Source organism: Phoenix dactylifera, chromosome 3 (genome assembly GCF_051530095.1).
Source record: "Phoenix dactylifera cultivar Ajwa chromosome 3, Ajwa_hap1_PhDact_Kaust_v1.1, whole genome shotgun sequence".
Classification (NCBI taxonomy): Eukaryota; Viridiplantae; Streptophyta; class Magnoliopsida; order Arecales; family Arecaceae; genus Phoenix; species Phoenix dactylifera.
In genome coordinates, this window is record NC_143192.1 from 53,861,814 (window position 1) to 53,884,977 (window position 23,164).

Consider the following 23,164-nt stretch of genomic DNA (forward strand, 5'->3'; position numbering starts at 1 on the left):
TTGGATTTGTATCGAATAACTCTGATGGATCATGGTGTCTCTACGATCAAAGTTGTGATCAATGAAGCCTATTATTCATAAGTATGATCCTACGGGCAGATCAGTTATCACATTAAGCGGCCATTCTTTGTCACCCTCTCTCTAAGATATATCGTACTAGCCTAAATCAGATAGCACAGAACGTACCGCACTATGCCGGTTTAGTACCGGTATCCAGTACAAATGGCATATCGAGTAAAATTTTTATAACGTACTGTACCGATATTATACTAGAGTGGCACTGGTATAAAGTTCGGTATCAAAATGACGAACTTTGACTCTTTCCACCCTAACCACCTCCTTTTGTCCATTCTCCAACCTATTCTCTCGTTTTTTTAAAACTGGGCTGGTCTTAGGCTTCGGTTTTGATAGCCAGGCTGGGTTGGGTTGACAAAATGTAGCCCCAAGGTTTGGCCAATAGAATCTTATCAAGGCGGCCATCTTCTTTGATCTGGATTTGCTTGTATGAAAAGTTTAGAAAACACCTTTTTGAACTCTACTCTTCCCTTCCTTTCCATTATGCTGTTCGTTTTTTCCATTCTAGTAACGCAGTCCAATGTACAACTACTTACTAAAGTAGATTCTTAGAAGAAAAAAATTCATTGGACTTTGTACACCGGAAAACATCTTCTAGATCTAAGAGTGCTCGATATGTACTGATCTAGTTGGATCCAGGGTAGACTGTTGGTTGTAGCAACGCTTGCTTAGTTTTACATTTCAAGATATGATCGGTCAAACGTTGCTAGGTATGACTGCTGCATATCTAACTATAACAAGTTCATGGAGAAATTATATCCTATACCACGTGCAATACATGACGGTGCATCGAGATAAACGTTTGATAAATGAGGTTCATAGAAACAAGTAGCTATTCATGCTATCACTTCCCTGCTCTCTCTCTCTCTCTCTCTCTCTCTCTCTCTCTCTCTCTATCACACATAGAGAGAGATCCTCCAACAGGAGTCTTTCAAAAGATATACTTAGAACATCAGCTCTCCTAAAATGGAGAAAGTAATACATCAACACATGCTTCACCAAATGTTGTATAATCACCATTCTTGCAATAATTTTAGAGAGGCCAATGGTGCTACAAATTGGGTGGACCACTCGGAAGACCACCTCTGGGTAAGAGAGGCGGAGTTGCCTAGTGCACTCTATGATGTACTTTTTTTGATTTACTTAATTATATCCGTACACGTTATTTATGATACTCCCGCTTTCAGCAAAAAAAAAAAGAAGAAAAAAAGATTGAATGGTATACAATATCTGTCGATCGATCTTTTTGGTGCATGGCATCGGATTTATAAATTCCTTTTCAATAATTTACTTCATCATTTCTTATTAATCTTTTCGAAGTCTCGCTTACGTGGCCTTTGTAACATGATTATGAAGTTATTTATAGCCAAACTTAACATGATAATCCATCTAGGATGACAAGCTGTATCAACAAACTAGGTGCCAACAATGGCATGATAGCGTTTTATAATAATAGGAACTAACATTAAGTGTAATGTTTGGTGAGAAGGGCAATGATGCTTGAGATTAACATGTGAACCGGAATCACCTGATGGAGTGGCTAAAATGTCTTCATTTAGATGAGCAAGGCTTTTATGACTTGCCTTCATTATGGTTGCTCCTATACACTTTTGATTTTGATGCAACTAATCCATGTAGCTTATAGATTACACTGATTTTGCCAATGAACTGCAGCCACATCAACCTTTGAGGCTATTTCTTATCTAAGCAAAACAACTTAGCTACTAGCAAAGATAGCAATGGGCCTTGTATTGGGAAAAAAAAAAGCACAATTGCATCAAATTTAAAGATAAAAGCAAAGCATGGAGAAATGCAAGCAATGCTTTGTTCAAGAAATTAGGGCAAAGTATAACAACGGGTTGTGGCATCTAAAAGCTTATACCATACTTTTTCTTGTACCGAAACTCACAAGCTCGTATCGCATTCTGCTCGAGGAAGACTGGCCTTGGTGATTGAGTGAGTCCGGAATCCGGAGCTCGATGCGAGGTCCAACTGTTGCTTCCCGATGTCCGCAGACTCTTGGACGAGGATGGTCTATCGTGGGCCAGACAATCAGACATGTTTATAGGAAGGCAAACAATGCAGCTGATTAGGTAGCCTCATCGGTCCACCATTCTAGAGGCTTCACCTGAGGGGACCACGTGTTAGTACCTCACCCTCTGTATTTTTTTTTTTTTCTGATTTTGTTGGCTGCACCCATTTTCAATCGGTGTAAACTGCGGTTGTACCTTAAAAAAAAAAAAAAAAAAAAAAAAAAAAAAAAAAAAACTCTCAGGCTTGCGGCACACCAAGTTTTACCCTACAAATTTCTAGGCTCCAAATCCCAAGAGCAATCACGTTTTCCCTCCAAACACAAGAAAAAGATAAAAACAAACAGAAGAATTAAGAAAGACTAGTGTTGTTTTTTTAACTCGGAACACCTGACAATCCACTCCTCTCTGCCCACATTCGTAACAACAGGAAGTCCAGATTTTAATTGAGTTGGAGGATAAACATCAACTTTGTTTAAATAAAGTTGGCCTGCAAGTTAATAAGCAAGCAAAAAAAACCCCCATTACCCCATAAAATTCAAAGTTTCAATCACAATTTTCCAAATAGTCAAACCCATCCTCCTTTCCAGCTCTCTCAGTCCCCTGTCTTCACCTCCCCTCTCCGCCAAGTTAGATTCTTTCCTCTGCATTCCCACGTTCATCATCCCATTCTCCTCTCAACCTATTCCTCCGTTATTCTTCAATGTTTACAGCTCACAAACTTTAGTTAGTGATATAAAACGACTGGAGTCAAAATATCTTGGAGGCCATTCACTTGGTCTCCGTTATCCCCATCCCACTATTCCTTCATCACTATTATTCCCATCTTTGCTGTAAGACCACTGGTTTTGAAACTTAATATTAAGCCCATCTGTTTAGATCAAAGGAGATAAAAAGGCCCTTCCCCAATCCCCACCTCTGCTCGTTCCTAATTCGCCCAACCAAGAAGCCCGAATCCCTAACGGGAATAGAGTTAGAATTTTTTTTCGAAAAATCTCGGTATCTCCCTTCTTCCCAGCCTTATCACATAGAATAGAAGTAGGGGTTTAAAAAAAAAAAAAAAAAAAAAGAAAAGAAAGAGAAAGAAAGGGAGATTGAGAAGGGGAGAGAGAGAGAGAGAGAGAAACCCTAGATAGATGGGCATTTCCGAAGCCTATTCTCCCGTCCCAATCTCCTCCTCTTCACCACCACCGTCTCTATTTCGAAGCCTAACCCTTGTTCTCGCTCTCGTCGTCTCCTTTATCTCTCCGGCCGCCGCGGCCGATCTATACGCCCTCGTCTACAAGGGCTGCGCGAAGCAGACCTTCGGCGGCGGGGGCGGCGCCTCCCAGCAAGCTCTCGCCGCCCTCGCCTCCTCCCTTACTGCTCAGGCCGCCACCGCCAAGTTCTACAAGACCACCACCTCCTCAGGGCAGGCGCTGTTCGGCGTCTTCCAATGCCGCGGTGATCTCAGCCCCTCCGACTGCTCCGCCTGCGTGGGCCGCGCCGTGGGCATGTGGAGCTCCCTCTGCGGCTTCGCCGTCGCAGCCCGCGTCCAGCTCACTGGCTGTTACGCCCTCTACCAGGCCTCCGGCTTCCCACAGGTCTCCGGCACGCAGATGCTCTTCAAGACCTGCGGCTCCGGCGGCGGCGGCGGCGGAGGGGACTTCGAGCTGAAGCGCGACACCGCCTTCGCCCAGCTTCAGAGCGGCGTCGCCGGCGGCGCGGGGTTCTACGTCACGAGCTACGCGTCGGTGTACGCGATGGCCCAGTGCGAGGGCGACCTCTCCACCGGCGACTGCAGCGACTGCGTGTCCCAGGCCGTCCAAAAGTCGGAGGTGGAGTGCGGCGGCGCCTCCTCCGGCCAGGTCTACCTCGACAAGTGCTACATTACCTACTCCTACTACCCCAACGGCGTCCCCCACGGTGGCGGCAGCGGCGGCGGCGGAAGCGGCGGCGGCGGAAGCGGCGGCGGAGGTCCCGATCCCTCCCTTCTTAGATTTCCTTCGTTATTATTTGTTATTCTTCGATTTTTCTTAAAAGAGAGTGTTCTTTGTTATAATTGCGGGTTGGTATGATTTGGGAATTAGGGCAGCAAACAGGGAGGACCGTGGCGATCGTGGTTGGAGGGGCGGCGGCGCTGGGGTTTCTGGTGGTCTGCTTGCTCTTTGCCAGGAATCTAATGAAGAAGAAAGACGGTGAGCAGTTCTTTCTCGCCAAACAAACTCATTTGAATTCTTTTTGTGAAAATGATTTCCTCTTATAATGTTATTTCTTATTTCTTGATTCTCGTACGACTGCGAAATGGGGTTTTGTTGGTTTGTGCGTTCGAATTTGAATTCCTTTTTTGTTTTTTCCTTTGCCTTTCTTGCTTGCAGATTTTTGAAGAAAGTTGGTGGTGATGGGTCCGCGTGTGAAAAAGTGGGTGAGGATTTTGGTGTTTTCAGAGGAGCGGGGCAAGTAGAGAATAATGGAGGGTTTGATTCAATCCTGTACATCTCTGTCTCTATATAGTTTAAATTGTAGCTCATTTGTTTGCCGTCTCCTTTTGTTAGCTGAGTACTTGTTAATTTCCATTGTTTCGAATATTAATTTCTTTCTTTGTTTGGGGGCGGAGGCAGAGAGAGCCGTTGGGTTAGATAATTTGTTCAACTAAACGTTCCTTTCATGATTTATTGCTTGATCCGGTTTCCTTTTCAGTGATGAGGGTTCGAAAATGCTATTCCATCCATTGGTGTCCCGTGGCTTTGTGGGCAGCTTTTTCCGGACATCTTTCTGAAATTTTTTTGTTGGGTTCTGAGGGAACATCATGAGCTTCAACACCACTTATTCTCTTGGGACAAAAGGTATTACTTCTTGTGCTAGCTCTCATGTTACCGGTCTGAACCCAGACTGGCCCATACGGATCTACTTTGAAACTATGCTCGCCAATTCGAGCTAAGTAGGGCCTACTCTAACCTCAATATATTTAGTTCAGAACTGGAATCCGAATTGAAACAGAATTTGAATACTAAGGAAGAGTGGGGATTTGATTTTAAAAAAATCGGGTATAAAAAAAGGGAGTCTTTCCAACCAAACAGTTGGAATGGGAGTCATTTCCATTCCTATTTCAGAATCCAACTCTTGAATTCGAAGTGAATGGCGGCAATATGTTTGCTGAAATGAAGTGCTGCAAATAAGTTGGATTAGCCTAGGTTTGAACTCTTGGATCAGTCTCCAACAAAAATCTAGTCATGGTCAGGTATATTCGTAGATTTGATCTGGTATGATCCAAAATGAAGATCAGAACTCTGTGGCCCAGCACAATCCAACCGTTGAGGAAGGGTCCTACTGGCTGGTGGTGCAGGAATTCGGCCAAAAAAATAAAGAAACCATTGGCTACATATTTCAGATGTGTTTGATCAGAGTAGTAAACTCAAAGTGCAAGGAATTAAGCTTCGCATGGGATTGCATTCGTGTAGTAACTGAACAAATACATGGGATGTAGCTTTCGTTCCATTTGTCTCAAATTTCCCCAGCTTTGTCCTCATTTGGACGCAACAAGAGCAGATTCTGGTTCGAAATTGACTGCTAGGGATACCTTGGCAAGAAAGTTTTTTTTCTGAACTAAGCTTTCCGTGCAATTCACAAGTTAATACTTGTGGACGTTTGGTTGCATGTTGGTGGATAGTTTTGACCATCACGGATGGGTGGATTTAATGTTGCCAAAGTTGACTGCTGATGGCATTGAAGATGTGGAGATGGCCCTTTTATTCCATATCTGGCTAGGATATTTGACTGTTCTTTAAAACACCTTTTATTGCATGAGTGCATTTACCAGCAACAGCAGCTGATGCCAAGCGAAAATGGAGGAGAGTGGAGAGTAGACATGGCATGTATCATTCATGTATAATTTTAGTTTTATAAGGATAAACTTTTTTAGATAAATAATAATAAATGTTTGAGCAAGAATTCAAATTCTTTATCTTTTGATTAATAATCACAATCTCTAATCATACATAGTGGGAAATATGAAATAGCTTGCGTAAAGGGAAACACGAAGTTTGGAAACGTAAACAGTTAGTTGATATGGTACAATATATTAGAGTTTGTATTGCCAGTTTGTTTGCAATATAGAGGATTAGAGTTTGGCAAGTAAAATGCAAATAAAAGATAGTCTTAAAAATGGTTTTAATTTTCAAATGTTGATTAGAAACTCACAATAATAATATGAAATTAATGCATTTCTTTTGTTTCTGTTTCTCAAAGAGAGAATTAAACTATTAATATAAGTTATTATAATGTACCAACAAGAAAGAGGCATAAAGACTCATGCAATGGAGCCTCACAACCTATCCGTAGTTAATGAACATCAAAAAAAAAAAAAAAACATGGAGCCTCACAAACAGAAAGTCACTAGAGTTTAGGTTTACTGTTAAAAGCAAAAAACAAATAGATGTTAACATCATAATCTGCAATGAATAATAGGCATCCGAGTCTATCAATGCCTCAACTGCCTTAACCACTCTCACTCCTACCCCAACCCCAAGCTTATCAATGCCTCAACTGCCCTAACCAATCTCACATCATAATCTGAATTTAACAGTGTATAGTAGTCTCGGTTATTAGCCGCAGAAATTTTGAGTACTTGTAGATTGAATCCATAAAAATATTTTTGATTAGCCTTTTTGGATGGTTCCTTATTGTTATAAATGATATGAAAGCAGATCCGGCGTATGGCTTATATGTAATAGGGAATAATGCAAGACGAGCATATTGAGGCTGACTACAGGCAATAGTGACGCTTGTAATTAATATTCGAATAAATTTAAATCCTTAATGAAAAAATCTTAAATATTTATACATAATTATAGAACTTAAAAAAATATCAACTAGTTTTTTTCTTCTTATGAGATCCTACCTTCTCAAGGTATGGATTAAATGCCGTCTCAAGTTCCAGATGAGGCTACAATCACCTCCCGTTCTCTCTAACAATTATAAAATAATAATATACCATGACCGCAATAATAAGATATTATTATCATATTATCATCATTTTTATTATTAATTGTTGTTTAATAAAATAATAACTAATATCACAATATCATATACTAATATATTAGTTCTAATATTTATACAAACATATTAATTATTAAAAATAATATCATAATAATTATTACAATATATTTTATTATTGATTGTTAATTAATAATTAAAGTAAGGTAATAATAACTCATGAGTTGATAATAAAAATATATTATATTATAATTTTATAATAAATAGATTATATTATGTTATAATGGTCGCAGGATGGTCATACTCTCTCCATATAAATATACCGGTATCAAGGAACGTTGGCGATTAAAAAAAATGCAACATGTATCTCATCTTAAGTGTTATTAATTAAAAAATTGAGATCCAGCGTGGCAGGAATCGGTCACATTAAGGGATGGGAAACTGAATGACACGCAAACCACTTCCCACGTACGGGCGGTGAGCTGAATCTCGAGATAAGCTGACTCAGATCCCGCTAACCTTCGTTGTAGTGCGTGCCCAATGGAGGACGGGCGGTGCGCAGATCGATAACGCGGAGAGGCCAAGTTGGTCCGGAGAGGAAGTGGGGATGAAGATCTTGGCGGCACTCATCGCCACTTGACCGGATGACGAACCTAAAATTATTTTTATATACATTATTTTTATTTATTTTATTTTTTTAAGGCAGATCACTTTCTTCTCAATGTCATAATATTATATTAATTTTTTTCCTAAAACTAATAATTCATAAAATTTTAATGCGTACCTATCCGAACAGAACCTTATGAGCGCTCAAGGAGCTCCCTCTCTCCGACACATAAAGCACTTTTAGAGTGATTAGCCACATACGAGGCTACCCAATTCGCAGTCCCATTAGCCTCATCTATATATGTTTAGCCTGGACAACCATGCCACCTCTAGCCATGGCTCAAATATTTCGAAGCTAGGGGTGACACCTACACACACTACCTATGCATTTTTGGATCGAGTTGACCATTGTAGCTGAGTCATCCTCAAGCATGACTACTCTAGCCTGCAGCACAAACCATGCACAGCCCAACCCAGCCCTATAACACTTTTTTTTTTTTGTTGACCAATTTAAAAACATCTATCTTTCAAACATATAGGCGGCGGTAAATATGCACATATTACATAACAATTATAAGAATGCTAACTCAATATTTTATTATTTATAGTTTAAAAGTAGAGTCTGGTGCATGTGTTGCATGCCTCCGGTTGACACGGAGCGGGGTAATTTGCAACTGCGATCCTACCAAGTATGGTATATATTTATCTGCATGAAATTTTTTCACACCTTACCGTTTCCAGTTTATTTTTTTAAAAAAAAAATTTGGGGGGTTATCTAGGGGGTTAATGCGAGAGGGGATCGTAATATTAAAAATTAGCTAGCATTAACTTTAGTTTATCGAAGGAGAAAATAAGCTTTAGTCAAATATAAGAAGAAACTCCCGAAGAAATGATAACTTTACCTCCTTGGCCATATAACACAAATGCTACATATAAGTAAAGCACAATATTGAAAGATAAAATTGTTGTTTTTCATAAAACTAAATTACAAAGATCCAATCATGGCCATATAACTTGAAATTTGAAACTTCAGCATTTGTACAAATTGAATATTAAACATTTGGTGCTTATTTTCTTTTTCTTCTTGCCGATCTTCTTTATTTTGATTTTTTTAGGACAACATGAGGGGGTTTCAACTTTCAGTCTCCACCTAATTCATTAGGATGATAGATTTATGATAAATTTTAAAATAATGTATGCAAGACTCAAACATAGATCGGGTTAGATGAGTTGAAACTCACAGCATTTCGTGTTTATCGATGCCCTCACTTCCCATTTATCATCTACAGTTGAAGTCCACAGACACGGTTGCCATCCATAGAAGATGCGAACTGGAGGCACGTGGGTTGACTTGGATATGGGTCCCATCGACAAGAGTGGAGGAGGAGGATGGATCTCATGTTTATTCTCATTTCGCTTCTTAAAAAAAAAAACCAAATATTTTAATTCTTTAAAATTTAATTTTCATTTTTTTTAGTATTTAAAATTTATTTAAATTTTAATTTCAGCTGTGAATCAAGCACGTCCAAAAATATGATTATTTTGATTCTCATTTTAAGTATTTTAATTTAAATACTAATTTTGATTTTGATCATGGACAAAAAAAAAATATTAAAATAATTTTTGTAAGTTTAAACTGCATCTGGTCAAAGTTACTAAACCGAACCTATCCAAGATCCCATTGCCGGATTCCTATATGATAATGATGGGGGAGAAGATGAAGGGGGAAACGACCGAATGATATCCGCAAATGATGAAACATTTCACAATAACACAATCTCCAAAAAGTCTGCAAATCTTTTTTTTTTCTCCCAAATTCCAACTAAAAGCCTTTTGTTTGGTAGAATTTTTTTATTTGGTAGAACTAAAAGCCTCTTTAGCTACTCCAATTCGATGCTTCCATTCAGGATCATGAAATTAATCAAAAAGTCGTAAATCAATCATGTGGACTTCGCCAAAGGAGGCACAGTCGATAACGTGGCAGACCAGTAAGAGGCTCCACCGTGTGTCCCAAACTGGGACATAGCTCTATCCCGTTATTGATCCACACACACACACACACACACACACAAAAATGGCCAAAAAAAGATAAAAGAAACCCCAACCAGTGACTTAGCCAGTGAATCCGTTGATGCTGCTTGTCATGGTTTTAGAAATGCCGATACAGAGTTATTAGTTCCTTAGAACTCATGATTAGCCTAAAAATTTAAAACCTTATACCGCAAAATTGTAGCAGGGCATCATTCAGCCTAAACAAACCCTAAACCTTTGTTCTTTTGTACTGTTCTTACTAGCAAATATCCTATATAACAGGGAAGAGTCAGTACAACTATAGTACAGTCAGTAGAGCAATGGGTGAACATATTTATCCATGGTCAAAGACAAATGGAAATGCCAAAATAAGAGGCCCATCAAAAGAACTTGAAGCCAGGTTGGATGGGTGGCAAAGAGAAGCATTAAAGAAGAAGCTGAAATCTTTAGTAACTTCAACTTGATAACTGGAAAATCATTACTGGCGGTGCTGATTTCAGTAGTGGAGATTGATGAGCATCGCAGACCGATAATGACTGCAGTCATGGCAGAAAAGATAGCCATAAACAAGCTTTGGCTGACGTATTTCAACAATCAACAGGCAGCAAAGAAGTCATAATCATTTCAAACTATCTTAGCTTAATCAAGAACCTTAAATGGGCAGCAAGGAAGACTCATGAGGACATTAAGTTTCAGTAGGGAAAAAAGGGGATCAAATTTGGACACGTTCTTGTTGAATCTGGTGACAAGTGATGCTTTGGCACATCTTGGATGGAATTATAAACAGCACCTTCTCATGCCCTGCACCCTTGAACCAAATTCCTCAAGTCCTATCATAAACTATTGGGTTCGACTTCGAGATCGCTATTTATCTGTCAAGCATGGGCTTACCTGCGCGAAGAATAAGATGGGAACTCAGGCCAGTCGGGCTCTTGTCCATATTTTTTCAGTCAAGGCCCAGCTTTCAGTCCAAGTTCATTTGGTACCTACAACAATTCATATCAGTTTATGTGCAACATCCAACTTCCACATGATTAAGCCAGAACAAGATAATACTGCCTCCCTCCGATCGTGTAAAACTTGATTTTGGTTCTCGGACCCCAGATAACAGGTATAAGAGCTACAGCACTCAAAAATTGGGCTATAGAAGGCCTTCAAATCCCCATACCACCATGCCATATCATCTAGTACTTCAGTTCCCATTAGCAGAGATATGGAATCCTCTTTCCCATATCTTTCTGTTGCCTGGTTCTGGCTGCTGCTACTCCTGTCCATTACTCTTGCTGCAACCACTGCTGTTAAGAAAAGAAGTCAGCAGGAATCACCCAAAGCTCAATCTCTCCTTTGGGGGAAAGCCAGCTTACAGAACCAGCAAGCCCTCGCTTCCTAGAAGTTCATCCTCACTAGCAGGAAAAACAGCAGCAGCAGCTCATGCAGATGGCTGGGAATCACATGCAACAAGAATGGGAGAGTAAAGGAGATAGGTTTACCTTTAAAGGGATAGTGGGTAGGCTCCACACACTTGATTTCTCTGCGCTTCCACACCTCACGCCTCCATGCAGTTCCCTCTTCCGATCCATTCCACCTTCCATTAGCACCCTTTCTGCTCTCACCTCCCTTGACCTATCTCAGAATTGTTTCTCTGGCCATCTGCCACTTTCTTTGGCCAAACTCTCCTACAACACCAAAATCCACTTTTTCTACAATGAATTAACAGGAGAGATATCACCATCTTTCTTTGCCAATTGGACCAAACTTGTTCACCTTTGTCTCTATCAACAAAATATCTGGAAGAATTCCTTCAGAAATCCTATTTGCGACAAATCTCCACATCCAATATCTTTTCAGGAATCAAATCACTGGTGAAATTGGAAACCTAGTGACTCTAGTTGTTCTTGACATCTCTACAAATCAGATAACAGGTTCCGTCTTCCCAGCATTGGAAATCTTACAAAGCTTGACACCTTGTATGTCCATAACACTACTCTCTCTCGCTCCATGACTCATGAAATAGGCAACCTAGTCGGCCTAGCTAGTTTAGAAATCTCATATAATCACCTAATAGGTCCCATCCCTAGTTTAGCAAACCTTGCAAACCTGACTAAGCTTGACACTCTGTAGCTTAATAACAATCACCTCTCTGGCACCATCCTCAAAGGTTAGGCTGTCTACTAAACCTAAGTAAGCTACATATATCACAATTTATTAGAAGGAGCCTGCCCTTCCAATCTAGGAAACTTGACCAAGCCCTACAGCTTGCATCTCAATGATAATCAATTTCATGGCATTATCCCCCAAGAAACAGGAAACCTAGTAGACCTGGTCTGTTCAGAAAAATCAGATAATATTCTGATAGGTTCCATCCCCTCTAGGAAATTTGACTAAGCACGATACCTTGCACCTCATGAACAATCAAGTCTGTGGCAACATCCCACGTTAAACAGGAAATTTAATGAACGTAACCAACATAGAGATCTCAAGTAATCTCTTAACAGGTTCTATTCCAACTAGCTTAGGAAACCTGACCAAGCTTCATACCTAGTATGTTGGCAAACAGTCTACAGGATCTGGTAAGCCTTACCAACTGGGGAAAAAAATGGCAAGTTCTAAGTGGTTCCTTCCTTCTAGTTTAGGAAACTTGACTTTTGTTAAAATTTTCTAAATTTACTTGAGAAGTATCGCTGGAATCATCCCCTGAGAAGTTGGAAGTCTAGTGAGATTAGAAATCTCCTATATTTTTTTCCCTGGCTTTATCCCTCACAAAATAGGAAACCTAGGAAGATTATTTGAACTAGCAATATACAACAATCGAATCTCTGGCACAACGATTCCATCTTTTGGTAACTAAAGGAACCTAATTGATCTTCGAATTTTTTACAATCAACTGCTTGGTAACCCGTTTGAGGAATTAATAAATCTTACAAACTTAGTAGCACAAGAATTAGTTTACAACTTAATCAACAAATCATTTTAAGGTCCCACTCCAAAGAGTTTGAAAAATTATACAAAGTTTCATCAGGGTCCATGTTGAGAGAAATCAGTTCGAAGAGAATATATCAGCTGACTTTGGCACATACACACATTTAAACTATATTGGTAGAAGATAAAACCTCTCTTCAAATGTGCTAGTAGGTAAGATAATAATGAAGTTGGGTGACTTGACTTATTTATTTGGCTTGAATTATGATCAACTCTCTAGGATGATTTCCTTAGAACTTGGGAAACCATACGACCTAGAGTCCCCTGATCTTTCTGAAAACTACTTGAGTGGACCAATACCACAGCAGTTAGCTTACTGCTCGAGACTATAACTCTTCAAGCTAAGCAAGAATGAGTTGAACAAAAGCCTCCCACTTGAGATTGTTAATCTAGCAGACCTACGGGTTTTGCTAGATCTTAGCCATAACTTTCTGACTGAAGAGATACCACAACAATTTGCAAAATTGGTGACGTAAGAACACCTTATTGTATTATGCACTAATCTAGAAGGACCAATTCCTAAGGGCAAATTATTTCACAATGCTTCAGTAGATTGGTGTACCAACAATAGAGAGCCTGTGCTGAGAATTATCAGGTTTGTCCCCTTGTAGTTTGACATGAGGGCATGATTTAATAAAAGATCACATCATACTCTTGATATTCATACTTGTTGTTGGCACCTCAAATCAGTTATATTTGTTATTGTTGTTCGTTACCGGAGAGAAAAATCTAATAAGAGAAAGGAAAATGAAGTCACTACAGGAACTCTAATTTCATTACCCAATTTTGATGGAAGATCTGCACACAATTACATCATGAATGCACTTAAAATTTTTTGATGAAAAAATTGCATTGGAAAAGTGGGGATATGGTCATGTCTACAGAGTCATGTTTCCTAACAGAAAGGTAGCAGCTCTGAAAAGACTTCACCTAGCAGAATGACTAGCCAATGAGAGAAGTTTCAGAAACAAAATTCCAGCGTAACTGAAGTTAGACACCGCAGCATTGAGAAATGATATGGATTTTGCATTAATGGTCAATGTACATTTCTTGCAACTAAGCACACAGAGAGGGGAAGTTTAGCTAAAATTCTACACAATAAGCAAAGAGCTCCGGAATTGAATTGGTATTAAAAGATTAATATTATCATAGATGCTGTGCATGCCCTATATTGTACAGCAAGACATATCAAGCAACAATATTTTGTTAGATTTGGAGTTCAAAGCATATATCTCAAACTTTGGAACTGTGAGAATTGAAAAACTTCATTTATCAAATTGGACCACAAATGCAGGCAGATATGGATATGTCACGCTGCTAAGGGTAGAATTTGTTCGTTCTTTATATGAAGAAAATCAATGTAAGAAGAATAGTTGGAGGGATTTTAAACCTTTGTTTGGCACTTATTTAGCTTACCATGCATTATGAAGGCAATATCTGATATACTTTGACTAGCTTAACTATCTGTTACATATGCATGAGCTAAAAAAGACCTACAAAATGGAGAGATTGAAAATTTAAAAAAAAAAATTTGAAAAAACTCCCAAAACTATCATGAAAAATTAGCATGAAGAAAAACAGAACTTGAAGAAGACCATTTGCAATATAAGTATTGTTCACGGACACACATATCTGTGTGCATGCGTGTGAAATCATGTTTCTCTTTCCTCCCTTTCCTACAGAGCTTTCTTACACGATAAAGGAAAAAAAAAAACAAATGTGATGTATATAGTTTTGGTGTAATAACTTTAGATTCAAGGGAAGGCATCCTTGTGAGCTCATCTCCTCTTTATCATCAATAAATGAACAACGAACTTTATTGATCGGTATATTAGATCAACAAATCTCAACTCCCACACCCCTGTATGAAATAAAAGTTTTTACTAGCTAGGAAGCATTTGCATGCTTACAGGTCAACTTGCAAGACTGACCAACTACACCGCACATATATCAAATATTGGCAGAGTATAGCTCACCAAATTATCTTGAGCCTTTCCACACAATCAAATTGTTTCAGCTTATGGAAGCATAGATATATGTTTGTTTAAGCTTACAGAAGATGAAACTTGTGGATAACATCAAAGTCTATGTTAACTATTGTTCTTAACATGGTTCTACCATGATTCACCTAGAAATTAATTATAATTTAGAACATTCAAAATAAATCATTTTGAATGTCAAAAAATATCAGCTCCCAAAATTATAATGTAACGTAACAAACTAGCCTATAACATCATTCTCTTTCAACCAGATTATAGTCAGTTCAACGTTGTAAGCTTGCAGAAGATGAAACTTGTGGATAACATCAAAGTCTATGGTAACTATTGTTCTTAACGTGGCTCTACCATGATTCACCTAGAAATTAATTATAATTTAGAACATTCAAAATAAATCATTTTGAATGTCAAAAAATATCAGCTCCCAAAATTATAATGTAACGTAACAAACTAGCCTATAACATCATTCTCTTTCAATCAGATTATAGTCAGTTCAAAGTTGTTCCAAGAAAATGAGGGCAGATCATCTTCTTTCTTTATCCCATACAAATGAAAACTATATGCTTAGTAGAAAGATTGATGGGAAGCTTAAAAAGAAAATTGTAAAGACAAAAAAATGACTCCAAATTTATTCAAGATGAAATTAGAAAATGAATCTGATCAGGGACATCTTGCTGCATGAGGCGGAAGAAAGCATCACAAGCTTCTGAAGAAGCCTATTAGAATAGCATGTCCATCATGCCATCATAATGTAAACATAGGTATCTTTCCTCATGAGGGTGTGCCTCGAATAAGCCTGACTCCTCACGCTAGATCCTTGTCAAAGACTCCTCCCTAAATATGTAAAAGTCCAAACACCATACAGTCAGCTAATTAAGCTTAAATTATCTGATGTGCGTTGTGTGGGTGAAAAACGATCAAGTATTTACTAAATTTGCCAAATTTATCTACTCTTTTTAAAGAATGTTCACTCAAGCTTCCTTGTGTACAAATTTGTCAGTTAGACAGTTAATAGGGCTAATAACCTATTGTGTTGTGCCATGAATAAGATTCACAACATGTCTGATCCAATGATGTTCCTAAATCAAAACCTATGTGCATTGAAATCCATAGCTTTCAATGATGCCCTTTTTATCCTACTATAGGATAACCTAGTGAATAAGTCCAACAGAGGGTATGCCATGTCAATTGTTTTCCCTTCCCCTCCTCTGTATTGATGAGATTTTTCAAATATTAAGCGATGCGAACCCTGCTCTTGGGGAGAATGTTCAATAACCAGAAGATCGACTTACCAGATTTGTTGAGTGGAGACTGTGAAACTCTTCCTATTAAAAATGAAAATCTTACATCATAAAATCTTGACTCATAACCTTCAGTGCCAGTATTCAGAATCAGAGTCATTACTAATTCCAGGCTAAAACAATTAGCAATTTTCACTATTTACTGAACTACTCTGTTTTTTCATCCTTTTTCTTTTCTTCTTTTGTTGCTAAAACTGGATGAAGCAGTTTTCATGAGTTCTAGGGTTTCAAAGAACATAAAAGAACCAAGTTCTTGACTGATGCAAGATAAGCATCCCAGACATGGATTCAAGGATACAACCAAGAATCGAAAGAAAAACATCACCTCGCAAATATTCCATACGACGACGTAATCACCAAAAATAAACAGAACAGAACTAATTCCACAGATGGAGCGAACAAATCAGTTGTTGAAATTTCACAAGTATCACATCAGAACAAGAAACTCGATAGAGAGATAAGAATTCAACAATAGGCTATAGCAAATTCAAAAAGGCAAAAGCTTTATAAATCCAGACCAAATACTAAAGACCTAAACCCCATCACTGCAGCTTCTCACAAGATCACGAATCCTGGTCATAGCGGAACCCTAGATGGGAAGAGCCTTGCTGACCTGAACGACGATCACTTGGGAGGGGCGGGGGCGGCCATGGAGGGCGAGGAGGTGCCGAGGAGGCTGGCCTGCTGCAGCTCGAGCTCGTTCATCTGCTGCTCCCGGTCCATCTCGATGATCAGGGGGACCACAAGAACCAGGAAGGTGGTGCCGGCGATCCAGGCGGCGCGGCCAGTGCTCCAGAGGAGCTTCTTGGTGACGGTGGCGGCCTCGGAGGCGGCGCGCTTCCCGCGGTACACGACGGGGGACTGCGAGATGGAGCTCGTGACCCTGGAGAGGACACCCCCCTCGCCGTCGCGGCTCGTCCCTGGGAGAGACCCCCTTCGGCCCTGGGAAGAAGACATCGTTGGCTGGGACAAGAGAAGGGGGAGAGAGAGACTATGAGGAGGGGAAGCGGCTCGGCGAGACGGCGATCGTAGGGTGGGCGGCGCGTATTAAAAACCCTTGAAGGGCGAAGGCCTCTGGATATGGTATCCGTGGGATATCCCGGACATGGAAAGGCAAATGGATAGTGAAATTAGGGATCCATGTTGGGCCGGACGTAGGCTTGAAAGTGCTGGCCCAAATCAACCTCAAAGGAACTTGAGGCCGCAATCACCCACAAATCCAGGTGAAGTAATTTATCTTCCCTTGCTGCAACCAAGAAAAAGAATAACAACATGAGAATTTTGATTTGGGATTCACGATTTGGGATTGCAAGCCAGCGACATTGTGGACCAATTTTATATTGTCAACCTAGTCTTGCCCAATATAAATCACCGGTTAGAATGGTTTTTGTTGGATCACTGAGTTGAAAGTAGGACACAATCCCATTCGAGATGCCAGAATCCAATCTCTTTCTTTCTTTCTTTTCTTTTCTTTCTTCTTTTTTTTTTTTGGTACAACGGCTGATTACATTATTCTAGCATGAGTACAACCAACAGAATCAAGAAACAAGAAATGACAAAGCAGAGGAAAGACCTCCTGCTGCGTCCAAAGAACCTCGCCGGAATGTTGAGCAGAAAAAGAGGCGATCTAGTCCGTAGCCCTTTTCGCCTCACGATATGCATGTACTGCATATCACCAACCCATCGCCTCGCCCCCGGCCCGCCCCTCGCCCCTCCAATTCGGATCCAATCGATCACTGTGACTGAATCTCCCTCCAGCAAGATGCTTTTTGCCCCCAGCACCAGTCTCGCCTAGGGAATACTTTTCGATGATGTCTGCCTAGGGAATACTTTTCGATGATGTCTTGAGCTCTGCTCCGATGGCTGTCAATCCAATCAAACTTCGCCCTCTACAGCAATCAGTCTTGAGGAGTGTGTCGAAATTCTCCTTCAGATGGCCAAATTTTTTGCCTTTTTAAAGAACGATTTGCAGTATCTTGAAAATCTGACAGCTAACAGCTTAACCGATCTATCCCCTCTAATTCCTGTTCTCCTCCAAAATATTAGATTCTGCTACGGACGTGCCATTATTCTCAGAATATCCTTTTGACATGCAAAATGCAATTCAGAGGTGTCATGGATAACTTCCTTCTGGAGCACGAAAGGATGACAAGCATCACTTCAAGCCATTTTTTTTGCAAGATTTCAGTTCCAAGAACCAGATCCCTTTAAAATACACTGGCATTTGCCATGCAGTACAAAAACCACATCACCTTCTCTAGCAAATATTCCTTCCATTTCCCATTTGCTCCAATGTATGTTAAATGAAGCTTTTTGCACGGCAAGCTTGTGTCTAATGTCTGTTGGGAATACTAGGAGATACCGACAAATATAAAGGACACCGACCATTTGTTCTACAATCAGAACTGGGTGATAATGAACTCAAAAAACTAACGATCTATGGATAGATAGTAGAAGCAAGAATACTAGTTTCATACTGAGATTAGATCACAAATGATTCATCAAATAAGCAAAGAACTCAAAGGCAGATTAATATGAACTGGCCAGCTGATAGCTGACAACATTTAATTAGCATATTTCTGACCATCCTGCAGCTCCACCAGACAAACTGTCGAGGAGCTATAAGATTCATGCGGTAAATGGTTGCAGAATATAATATCACCAAGTAAAGACACTATTAACCACAAAATATTTTGCGCGTGGAGCATTGTAATTGGAGTGACGCACATCTGCGTATAAGAAAAATGATTCTGTGTTCAACCATAATAAGAATATGTTAAAACAAGCTTAGTACAGAATACTGATGATGTCTCTATTTTCCAACTACAGTTGTTGAATGTGACTTGAAACAGCAGCAATAAGCAGGTGTGTAGAATGATATCTCCATGACTTGACAGCTTTCTGCAGATGAGTACAGATTGTAGATGAATCAAAATTTAAGGGATGCGAGATCAGTAAAAGATAATGCTGATGTTGTAGAATAACACTATTTGTGGCTAGTAAGTTCTGAAAGACTGAAACAGTCGACAGAATACTCCTGAAACATAAAATTCTTATCAAATTCCTGCTGCTACTCAGCACAAAGTATCATAGATGTGATAGTTCAGAAAAGATTCATTTTAGCTGATATAATGCTCAAGAGTCGTATATCCCACAAAACATAGGAATAGAATTGTACATTTCAGACAAAAATTAATAATTTCCAAAGCTTACATATAACTGTGTACGCAAATGATCCCAACTGACATGGAAAGTAATATGAAATGGAAGAACTTTCTGCAAGAGAATGATGTGCAGAGGTCATATAAGTTCTTCCTATTCATTTTAGTTACAGAGAGTGCTCTATTTAAGTCAGCAAAATTGGAACCGTAGGTAAAAACTGATGAATCATTTCATAATTACAGAAACTGTGAACTCTTATCAAGTGGCACTTAATGCACTGAGATCCAACAATGTCTGAGCTTTCTTAGGAACAAAATGAAGGAATACCTAGCATGTTTATGCAACTATAACTAATAAAATCATAGACAAATATAATTTGACAAATTATAAACCAGCCTATATAAAAAATTACTCACACTGAGCTTTATTGGTCCACTCCAAGTAGTTGAAAATGATGAGAAATTGTTTTTCTTTTTTATATCCCACTGAAATACAAGCACTTCCCAACATGGCCGTAGCAGGTTCCCAAAACCAAAACAAATAAGGGACTTCCCAAAATAATCTAGAACATGACATGGGCTTATTGCTAATTTTTTCCCCAAGAAATAAGTATGATGAGTCATAATTTTGCTAAAGAAAGATAGATATTCATAACAATTAACCTTAAAGTGTACTGTAGTATGTTACTGACTATTCTACAGGAGGAAATTACCTTACAGCGGAAGAGAATGCCTAGAGACAGATCCATGTGTAGGGGCGCCAATTGGTGTCTTTCTGGAAGCTGGAGTGTAGTAGCTTGAATAGAGACATCAAACTCGACAATGTTGGACAAAACAAACTGAGCTATATAAGACAACTAATGCTCCTTGCTCAACAAGCTCACATGTAATTAAGAGGGAATTCAAACTCAATCCAAGATCTGAAGTGAGAAATTTTAATACGCTCATATGAACATTCTCATTACCCAAAGTGATGATGACCTTTCACTGTTATAGATATCCATCAAGGAAAAAGCCTATAGACACTGATGGTCTACCATTGATCCCATGGTAAAACTCCTTGAGGTCATCCAAAGTCTTACCCAGAAATAGAGCTGAAGGCAAACCAGTGAGCGGTTGACAGTTCTATGAAGCTGAGAAGAGACAAAAAGGAATGAAGCTTACAATCTATCCCTTTGTACGGTCCTTATTGTATTGAACAGAACTCAGATATTATTGATAGAAAAGAAGAAATCCACCTTACCAAGGCTCCAGACTACAATAAAGTTACAAAAGCTTCATCAGTCATCACATCGCGATGGCCGTTCATGAGTTATTAATAGTGATTGGCACTTCAATCATACCATAATACCATGCTGGCCAAATTCACCAATAGTCCTTGCATGTGCAGCAACCACGTTGAAACCTATGGTACCTATTTACGTCCCTCACCACAATCTCCCTCTGGATCACCCTAGCCACGTACTTAAAGAATTCATGACAATCTCCACAAATTCTCAAATTTTTCACCACCCTCAATGCCTTCCCTTCTGGCACTGCTCCATTCAGCACCCCAAACGCCACTGCCAACCTCTCGCTATGGTACCAAAGTCCCTCATTCTCATTCACCTCTTCATACCCTAGCGTTTTTGCTTCTTCCATCAGTTCCACCAACTTGGCATAGATATCTGTCGCATGTTTGTGCATCCTATCCCCTGCAATGAATGCATGCACCTCCCCTCTCACTTCAATCCAACTACGTCCACCCTCCTTCTTCACTCCCCGGTCCCTCATCTCTGTCCACACCTTGGCCATGTCATCCTTTCTCCCTGCTGCCAGATATATGTTGGCGAGCATAACATAGGCTGAGTCATCCTGAGGGTCCAGTTCTAATAGCCGCCGTCCCACAGTTGTTGCCAAGTCAGCTGCACGATGAACCACACAACCCGATAACAGCGTCCGCCACACAGCCGCATCAGGCTCGAATGGCATCGTGAGCACGAGGCATTCGGCATCCTCTAAACGCCCCACTCTGGCCATCGCACCAACCAAGCAATTGTAATGCTCCAGGCTTGGCGCCACTCCAAAACTTGATCCCATCAAATCAATCCACCGCTCTGCCTCACCAACGAAACCAGCATTGCTACATGCCGTGAGGACGGCAAGAAAGGAGAAATCATCAGGCGCGATCTTCCTTTCAAGCATTTCATCGAACAGCTTGACTGCTGACTCCGAGTCCCCCTGCTGCGCATAGGCCGAAAGCATAGCATTCCAGGTGACGAGGTTGGCGTCCGGTAGCAGAGCGTCGAACACCATCCGTGCGTCAGAGACGAGGCCGGACTTTCCGTAGGCATCGACAAGGGCAGTCGAGACCACGAGATCGGGCTCGAGCCCGGCGACGACAGCGTGGGCGTGGACTACCCGGGACTGCTCGAGGGTGGCGAGGTGGGCCGCCGACCGTAGGGCTCCGGAGACGCTATAGACGGTGGAGGCGACGCCGGCGGCCCTCATGGCGGCGAAGAGGGAGAGGGCGCAGTTGGGTCGGTGGTTCTGAGCCATGCCGACGATGGCGGCGGCGTAGCAAACCTCATCCTTGTAAGGGAGGTCGTCGAACGCCTTGAGTGCGTCGTAGGGGCGGCGGGCCTTGGAGTAGAAAGCGACGAGGGCGGTGCCGGCGAAGGGTAGGCGGGAGAGGGCGAGCTTAAGGGAGAGGGAGTGGAGCTGGAGGGCAGCGGAGAGGAGCGGAGGAGATGAGAGGGAGAGGGATTTCAGGAGAGCGGAGAGGGTGGCCTGGGTGGGGCGGGAGGGGCCACGGAGCATGGAGAGGAAGAGGCGGAGGGCGGCGTCGGGGTCGGCGGAGAGGGCGGAAACGGCGGCTGTCCATGAGACATGGGTCGGGGGGAAGGGGAGGCGGCGGAAGAGGCGGAGGGCGTCGGTGAGGGTGACCGGGGAGCGGGAGTAGAGGGTGATGAGCTGGTTGTAGAGGGCGCGGTCGACGGAGGCCAACTTGATGAGGTGGGCGTGGACGCGTGCGGGGTCCGCCGCCGCCGGGGCCGTCGCCACAGGCATAGGCGGACGCCACCGGGGTGGCTCGCCGGAGTCGTGGGCTGTTTGTTAGTGCTCGCTACGTGCTCGTGGCCATGTAACGTCTACTTCGTAACTTACTTACAATGAAGGGCCCGTATAGACTTGTTAGTAGTGAATAAAACTCGCAGCGGACACTATTGAATATTATATAGAGCGGGATATTTATATTTTCTCTGACGTTCATCTCAAAAAAAAAAAATCTAAAAGTTAGAGAGAAGTAGGACTTTTTCCGCCAATGCCATAATTTTAAAATATATAAAAAAAATAGATGCACCAAAAGAGATTATCCTTGGAGAGAGAACATTCGCATTCTTTTTTTCTTTTCCGGCCTCTCTATCTAATTTTTTTTTGATCAAGCTATTTATCACACCTATAAAATCTTTCTTCTCTTTCTTAACTCCTTTCTCCTCGTACAAATTTCTTTCTTTTTAACATCTTTGCACCTAAGCGATCATTGAATCTAAAAAATAATATATATATAATTTTTTTTGTTGGACAGAGCTAGAAAACTATGAATCAATATTGATGAACACTATGCTCTAAATACTATGTATCGATTTACCTATAGGTGTATATTGGCTTGCAAGATAATTAATTTACTTGGTGTGTGTTACTTGTTCATATAGTATGTACTTGTAAAAAGCATATTTTGATACTGTAAATCGATTTACCTGAAGATATGTATTGGATCATTGTTAGGTATACATTAATTAAACTAACATCGGCCATGTAGTATCATTGCTAAATATGGTTTGACAGAGATTATGTATTAATTTACTTGAAGGGTGTGTATTTGGTTGCTCAATGACTAGGCCCTCTTTGGGGATACTATAAATATAATAAAATATTATATTATATTATGTTAAATAATTTAATATTATATTAAATTATTATCCTATAGTATATAATGTTATATTACTATATTATAATAATATTATATTACA

At 40.5% G+C, this 23,164-nt stretch overlaps 1 protein-coding gene and 2 pseudogenes across 7 annotated transcripts; 1 reads left to right on the top strand and 2 right to left on the bottom strand.

Annotated features, from left to right (window-relative positions):
* The first annotated feature begins 3,108 nt into the window (after positions 1 to 3,108).
* Positions 3,109 to 4,752, top strand: LOC103715428 (plasmodesmata-located protein 2-like). Its single transcript, XM_039117170.3, has 3 exons — positions 3,109 to 4,061; positions 4,175 to 4,282; positions 4,463 to 4,752. The coding sequence occupies exons 1-3, from the start codon at positions 3,242 to 3,244 to the stop codon at positions 4,468 to 4,470; spliced, it is 936 nt and encodes a 311-aa protein (XP_038973098.3). The 5' UTR covers positions 3,109 to 3,241; the 3' UTR covers positions 4,471 to 4,752.
* Positions 4,753 to 16,356: 11,604 nt separating this feature from the next.
* Positions 16,357 to 17,104, bottom strand: LOC103715427 (mitochondrial import receptor subunit TOM9-2 pseudogene; annotated as a pseudogene). The gene has a single exon (XR_015976739.2). The product of XR_015976739.2 is annotated as a mitochondrial import receptor subunit TOM9-2 pseudogene (transcript).
* A 1,395-nt stretch (positions 17,105 to 18,499) lies between these two features.
* On the bottom strand, positions 18,500 to 22,327 carry LOC103715426 (pentatricopeptide repeat-containing protein At2g27610 pseudogene; annotated as a pseudogene). 5 transcript variants are annotated; one of them, XR_015976733.2, is made up of 3 exons: positions 20,398 to 22,327; positions 19,868 to 20,287; positions 18,500 to 18,894 (listed from the first exon to the last, which is right to left on the bottom strand). The product of XR_015976733.2 is annotated as a pentatricopeptide repeat-containing protein At2g27610 pseudogene, transcript variant X3 (transcript). The 5 variants fall into 5 exon arrangements; XR_016400007.1 differs by having other exon boundaries at positions 18,500 to 19,030; XR_015976737.2 differs by having other exon boundaries at positions 20,393 to 22,327.
* Positions 22,328 to 23,164: the final 837 nt, after the last annotated feature.